The sequence below is a fragment of the Lottia gigantea genome (assembly GCF_000327385.1).
Source record: "Lottia gigantea unplaced genomic scaffold LOTGIsca_2, whole genome shotgun sequence".
In the NCBI taxonomy this organism is placed as follows: domain Eukaryota; kingdom Metazoa; phylum Mollusca; class Gastropoda; family Lottiidae; genus Lottia; species Lottia gigantea.
In genome coordinates this window covers 2,949,817-2,957,692 of record NW_008708400.1, presented here as the reverse complement: position 1 = coordinate 2,957,692, position 7,876 = coordinate 2,949,817, and the positions used below count along the sequence as shown (strand labels likewise).

Here is a 7,876-nt window from a genome sequence, read left to right as displayed (position 1 = left end):
ATTACTGTTAATTTCATTCTAGCTTTTTGATAAGCTTGATATGCGTTTTTTGTCAGTCATCAAACATGTACAATATCATTGATATTTATTAAGTCTTAAATATTGTACCTGTGTTATAGCTGTACTGTTATTATTATTTATTACAACCTCTTTTCTTACTATAGAATTTTTTTTTTCATGTACAAATTCAGTATTACATGTTATGCCCATGATTATAATAGATCTCCTAGGTTCAAATTGCCAATCTTTAGCTATAGTAATGTGTACTGTCCTAGAATTCAGAAGTGTCTTACTGCTCAAAATGAAGAAGTGTCATGCAGTTATCAGTGAGATAAATTTTAACAACAATATTCTATTCTTTCTCCCAACTGTTTAGGTATCTTTAATGTGCAACTTGAAGTATTACTCATAAGAGACATTCAGATGTCCCTGTATAGAAGCATGACAGTGGTGTAAACTGCATCTACGTATGGTGCTTATTCAAATGCTTACAACTGGCCGCCAGTTACAATCAATGACAGCATCTCAAAAATCCTTATGGCATATTAGAAGTTCAAGTTATAGATAAATAAGATAATTATTACAGATGCACATTTCTGAAGTATCCATCAATAATTGATTAATAGTTGATTGAGAAGTCTCTTTACAAAATGAATTTATTTTATAATGAATTGTATGTAACATAATAATGAACATATAGATTTGCTGTTAGAATAATCAAATTGTGCAAGATCTGAAATCCTACTAAGCTTTAAAAGCATGAGCATGTGAAGGGATCCAACAGTGATTTATAAAAGCAATATACAGATGAGAAACATAATTTGCAGTCAATAACAGGTCTTTTACTTGGTTTAAAAAATGTCACATTTTGATAAAATGAGATGTCAAATATGAAGCGCTTACTCAGTCCAATAGATACTATGTCACACTTGAATGAGCCAGAATGGCTCACACAGGCAGAAAGCGGATACTCAACTTCAATAAACTATCAATAATTCAACACTGGAATTTGGAGTCTTGACAAAAAGTTCTTGTAATTAGCTAATATTGATACTAGAATAACATGAACCTATTTCATAAAAGCTTGTTCACAAAATATAGACAAAATAATACAAGATGACTAATAGTTTTGATTATATGAAAAAAAAGATCAATGATAGCACTATCATAATATTGAATTGTCTGAGAGATGAAAATGACAATAATTTGGAAATGTTTTAAAATTACATACTATTTAGATACAAACTTTTTACAAAAACAATTGATATTACAATTTGACAAATGTATGTTCCTAGCTTTTAAATATTATCTAGAACCAAGAGAATGTTATATGTGTAAACTTTATGACAATTATTGCAAAGCTTTCGCACACACCCCCTTTTAGAATATTTTGTTATGAATAATTGTAATTTCTGGCCCAAATATAGAATAGATTATATTGTAAAAGCCAACAATAGCATTTTCTATCAACAACAATAATGAAGTTTGAGGATTAAGGTAGTCCAAAGAATTTCAATGATCTATCCATACTAGCTGATGAAACGTATCTAGCATTGGTACCAAACTGTACACCAGTAGCTGTGGCTGTATGGTCATTAAATATAGCCAATTCATTCCACTGTTTACATAGATATACTCTAAAAAAACAAATATCACATTTTACTTTTGATCTTTGCACATGATCATAACTATAATATTTTCATACTTGAAACAGCAGATCTTCAAAAATACTAAATTTTGCTACATATATGCACATTTTGTAGAAATTTAATGAATTTCTGTTTTCAAGGCAACATTTATCCAGTATTAATGCACATTCACTAAAGGATCAGAAGATCAAGAAAAGCAGGCATATATAACTGCTTAACAATAACTCTGAATTGGCTTTTAATTGCATGAATAAAATTCATCAAAACTAACTCACCTAACATCTGAACCAGCAACAGCCAGATAGGTACCACTTTGATCAAAACTTAATGAGCGAACCTGATGAATAGATATTAGAAAATATTACAGATGGAATTAACATTTGTGAACATAAATGTTTTAGTGGATATTTAAGTACAATAAAAATACTACAATTTACGAGTGTCTAAAAATATGGAGTAAAAAAAAATCATTGCAACTTTTAAGATAAAATGTCTCATACATCATATTGCTATACGCATTGCATTGTAGAAGGGTTATCAATATCCAGCAACATAACCAACTTATAATCATTTACAGCCAAAAGTTCTAGATTTCAGTATCTTACCTCATATTTGTCAGTTAACTGAATTGTCTTAAAATTCTTCAGTTTCCTCAAATCCCACAATTTAACAACAGAATCTTCAGCAGACGTAGCCAAATAGTAACCTGAATAAAATAACATGTAAAATTATCATATGCGTCACACATCAACGCTTCAGAATAAAGTCATAGAGACAATCCTTTCCCATTGTACAACAATCTACAGGTTTTTTCAAAATAGTGACATCATATTGGGTTTTCAATTATCACCTTCAGAAGTATGATTTGTTTTGGAAAAAAAGGTAAAAATTGACCATTTTCTTCTTTTCTAAAACATACTCACCATTTTCAGAAAATGCAATGCTAGTAACAGGTCCTTGATGTCCAGGGAAATTCGCTACATTAGTTCTTTCTTTCAAATCCCAAATCTTAATAACAGAATCTTCAGTACCAGTACCAAAAATTAAACCATCAGGATGGAACTGTGCACAAGTTAAAGCTGGAGCTGAAATAAAATATACCATTATCTACAAAAAACCTAATATGAATGGCACTGCAGAAGATGATGATGTGAGCATTAATCTAGAAATAGAGAAGCATTTGTTAATTTCACAGTAAAGATCTGACAAATACAATGATTGAGTCTAGGATCAAAAGACACAACCACCTCATCCTCATTTGAAATCAAACACCCGGGACCCTAAAAAGATATGTTTAACACTCACCCGATTGTGTTGATGTATCAGTTACTTTAGTTAAAACTCTTCCAGTTCTGATATCAGAGAATGCCCAGTGCTGGAAAATATTAAAGAAAATCATTTTTCGACTTAAAGCCAAAATAAGGTAGCCTTGTTATATGTCATTATGTGATTCAGAATTATTTGAAATTTTCTAATATGTGCAAAGCAGATTGGCACCTTTGTTATGAAATTAAGTCAAAGACTTACCATGTCTGTGGAACAACTGAGCAGATAGTCACCAGTAGCATGTAAACTAATACCAGTAACTGGGGCTTCATGGGCACGTATTAACTGAGCACACTGAGCTGTCTGTACACCCCATACTCTAATAGAACAATCTGGTGAGGCTGATATAACAATTTCCTGAAATAAAATATCTCGTCTGATACCAATCTAAATCTCATAGGAACCCTGTCTTTATATTTCAGTAAACTACTCTATAGTCTATAGATCTTTCAGACGGGGAGGGGAATGTATATTTCAATTAATATGACATGAATTGGCAGCCGTACTGTTCACTGTAAGGTGAATGGCCATAATAAATTCCACTGACAAAAAGATTTCAGCCATCACCTGCCAAATCTACCACATATCCGAGGAAATTAAAGGTTTTACGCCCTTCTTTTATGTACATGATTAAACAAAATTTCAAAACAAGCTAAAAGATAGTGGACCAAAGCCATATACACCCACCACGGCATTGCAGATGGAATATATTCAAGATTTTGGAGCAAGGGCAATAACTCTGCTTCTAACGGTTGAAAATAGCTCAAATTCGAACTTGATCTTCGTTTTATGAATATGTATACACATATTTCATTTGATTCCATCACAAAATCTACTTTTTAGAGCTTTTACAAGAAAATGTTGAGGGACAGATGGACCAACGGACGGACAGGGGTGCCGACAATATACGTTCACATAGAGAGAGGTGGGCGTATAAAAGGAAGAATACAGTACTTACATCTTCAGGGTGATATATAACACTAGTAACTTTTTTAGTATGTCCTTTTAATATAGCCATTACTTGTTCTGTATCTTTATTAAATACTACAGCATTCTTATCATTACCACCTATAATCATATACAATATTTTCAAAATAGTATTATTCTTGTTTAGTTGATAGCTAAGTACATTAAGTCCCAAGTAAGAATATTTTGAAGCCAAGACTGAGCTAGACTGGCATTCATTACACTCTTCATTTTAGCACCCATGTTATTTGGTTATACCATTGCCAGCAATTTTTGATGCATTCCTACAAATATTGAGAGATAGTTCAAATTACAATTATTATATCACACTGTACCTGTAACAATTCTTGAAGTATCTTTTAAACACATATCTAAACACAATATACCTGGCACACTAGCACTGTGTAAACCCTATAAATAAATACAGCACATTATTAAATAACACATATCGAGACAAAGCAAGGTAAATTAATAATTTTAGACAACTTAAAAAGAATTTGATATTGCATGCATCTTTATATTCAATTAGAATAAAAGGATGCTTACTGCTTCAGATATTTCTAGTTTGGTGTCAAATTACAGCTTTTTTAACTATTTATACCAATTCTGATTAGACTGACAACAAAAATTGAAGACAAATAATCTTGAATGAAAATATACAACTTACAGTATGTGAAGCCAACTGTCTATATGATCTTATATCTTCTACTGTAGCTAATCCATCAGGTACTTGTTTACCTCTCTATGAAATATAAATACAACTTTCAAATCAGTTTTTACTTTGAAGGTTTTATATTGAGATAGATTTTGTACTTTCAGTAGCATTATCTCAGGACCTTTCACAATAATGGGAAGAATTGACAAAAACTAATAGAACTTACCTTTTTACGTTCAGCTGTTAGCAGTGTAGCCTTGTCTAATAACTACAATATAAACAGAACGTTTTAAATCTTAATCATAAAAAGAGCCATTAGAGTTATTCATGGCATTATTATGAATAGCACTAAGTGTACATGGAGACATTTAATGTGAGTTTGTAAGCCATAACCTGTTTTAAGAAATAGGCGAAATATGGCTACCACATACAGCTTTGAAGGTTATTTGATCAAGTTCAAGGAGCCAATTCTTTTCTGTTTTCCAACTCATAAAGAACCTCACAAGCTGTAATGCACACAACAATATTTCGTACATTCTGATGCCACTGTGTTTGTCTTACCTTCTGAATAACCTCCTCACTCATACCAGCTTCTTCCATTGGTTGAACAGCTTCAGCACCTGCCTCAGCAGCATAGGCCTAGAAAACAGAAATTCAAAGATTAAATACATGTAAAGATTATGAAAATTCTGAGATAAAAATCAGGTAAAGTCAGGAAAAAAGTGCAAGAGATTTCAGAAATAAAAGAAAACCTTAAGCTGTTTAAAAATTCTTTAATCATTCACTATTATTGAGCTTCAATAACAATGTGACTTCTGTAAAATGCATGTCTTCTACATGAACTTTATTATGGATACAGAGTATGCTTTCTGCGCTTGATCATCTAAGCAATAAGTTTGTTAGGGTTTTCTGAATCCATGTGTTTAAATTGAAAACAATAAGTAGAAACTTACTGGTGCTTGAGAAGGTGGAGCATATCCTGGAGCACCAGCAGTTATACCAGCTTGTGGTTTCAATGTAGCTAAAGCCTCTCTGGCAGCTGTGACTTCTTTAGTTAATCTAGCAATAACACGACAGGCTGCATCATGTTGATATAAAGCATGAGACAATTCTGAAATACAAAACAACTATTTTCACCACAATTTGACTCAAAGAAACTAATATTAATTTAATTCTATTAATTGTAATTTGCTACAATATAATGAACTACAGTTATATTTTAAGGCTGGAAATTGAGTATCAGTCATCAACCACTGAACTTCCTGTTGAACTTATCAACACATACTTTCAATCATTATGAACCTTTATTAATGTGACTAATTGGAAGAGCTAACTTGTCAAATTAAGTGTGTTTTTTGGGGTGACAAATTATATTCAGCATGGATCTTCCTTCAATATTTAAATTTCAGTATCTTGAATACAGTTAGCATTACATGAATTTCTCCCTGGCAACAAAGACAAGTCAGCTACTTTTATTACATTCAGCGCAAATGATTTTGACAATATCTGGTTGTTTCTACACAATTAAATTCATCTCTGACTTAATCATAGGGCCTTTGTTATAATCTGTACTGACCTTGTCTAGCTGTTTGTAACTGTTGTCGTAAAGTAAAACTATGTAACATAACAGCATCCTGAAATCAAAATATATGCTTTCAATTATATAAATATTTGGTTTTGGCCAACATCTGAACATAAGCAAACAGTTGACAATAGAAACACTGTACAGTATAGTGTCTCTTGACAATGAAATGACTTAGCTGAGCGCTTACCATAAAATTTGACAACATTCTCTTGACCATTTTCAGATTAGAATGATAAATAATAATTGAACAATTTGATTTACTTTAGCTGAGATGATGTGATCAAATATCAACAAAACATGATTTATATTTAAGTGAACGTATATTTTCAGAAACATCAATTTAAAACTAACCCATTCATCTTGTAAGGATTTAAGTATAGCAGGGACACTAGTAGCTGATGGTGGTCTAGGTTTAACTAATGGTGACACTGAAATAACAACATTGTAAATAAGATATGTTTCTGATAACATTCAGAAAAAAAATAAATTTTACAAGAAAGACGTGGATGAGTTTGATTGAACAATTGAAATTCTGAACATTTCATTGGCATTAGCAAAATTTTTAGTAGAAAAATATTACTAGTGAGCATCAGCTTATATAAGCCAATGAATAATTGTTTTCAATTAACCAATGTTCATTAATTTGTTAACAAATTTGAATTTACATTTAAAACTAATAGATCAGCTACAGTTACTGTCTTAGTTAAGGAACTTGAATTTTGATAAACAATGTAGTAATGTAACCAATACTTACCTACCAATTACAGGTCAGGGATGGATTGAGCCACAAAACCACAAAAGTGAAAGATTACCAGAATTCTACTCACCTTTAATGTCTATCAATATATCAACTGAAAGTTCAGCTCCATTCATAGGGTCTGTTCCATTTTCTTGTATATATTTCTCAATTAACCTTTTTTCAAAAACATGTCCTGATACTGGTGAAATAACAGGATGTTCCGGGGTTTCATTACTAACTATAAATAAAGTGCATATCAGATATAAATAACGTCCTGTTCATTTGTCTTAAATGGATTGTAAAAGGGTTTTCTAAACTTTTTAGGCATATCAGGGACCCTTTATTATCAATTTGCATCATTCAAATTTTCATGAAGACCCCTGTAGCTCATGTGTTTCCATTTTAAGTAAGAGTTTTGTGACATCAATATCGCAAAAGCTGCTATTGATATAATACAAGGACATAGTTTAAATGGAACTGCAACAACAGATGTTTGATTGAAAATTGTCAATGTCAATGCTTGGATTTTTGTCTAGTGGAAATGTTCAGTTTTTAAAGGTAATGTGCACAGCTTTATGAATGAAAGTTGTAGATTTCGTTTCTTATTATCAATTTGAAAATGTGTACGAATCCAATGCCGGCGTTTTTTTCATTTTCAAAAACAAACGATTTAGAGCATGAAAAACTAGTACAAGTCAATAATATACTTTCTTTCAAAGCCAGAGAGTAATTGAAATATCACAAGGAATAAATACAGCGATTTTACAACGCGTTATATAGTGCACAAAGCTCGTGCGTCTGACTCGAAACGTGAAAACAACACAATGAAAACACCGGTGAGCCAGAAAAGTTAAGAATTCTCCATAACCATCCTGCGACTTACAGTCATATCAACCTAGATAGTATGCTATACATTTTATTCATACTTTTACAAATTATCGTTGATATCTAATTCG

The 7,876-nt window shown here is 31.6% G+C and overlaps 1 protein-coding gene across 1 annotated transcript; it reads right to left on the bottom strand.

Annotated features, from left to right (window-relative positions):
• Positions 1-1,492: 1,492 nt before the first annotated feature.
• On the bottom strand, positions 1,493-7,159 carry LOTGIDRAFT_103711 (hypothetical protein; the record flags this gene model as incomplete). The annotated part of the gene is made up of 15 exons (XM_009053301.1): positions 1,493-1,637; positions 1,925-1,986; positions 2,255-2,355; positions 2,573-2,728; positions 2,955-3,024; positions 3,177-3,332; positions 3,934-4,043; positions 4,277-4,352; positions 4,609-4,683; positions 4,823-4,864; positions 5,158-5,235; positions 5,550-5,707; positions 6,173-6,230; positions 6,533-6,609; positions 7,009-7,159. Coding segments are annotated over 15 exons (1,515 nt in total), but the record flags the coding sequence as incomplete, so codon positions are not given.
• Positions 7,160-7,876: the final 717 nt, after the last annotated feature.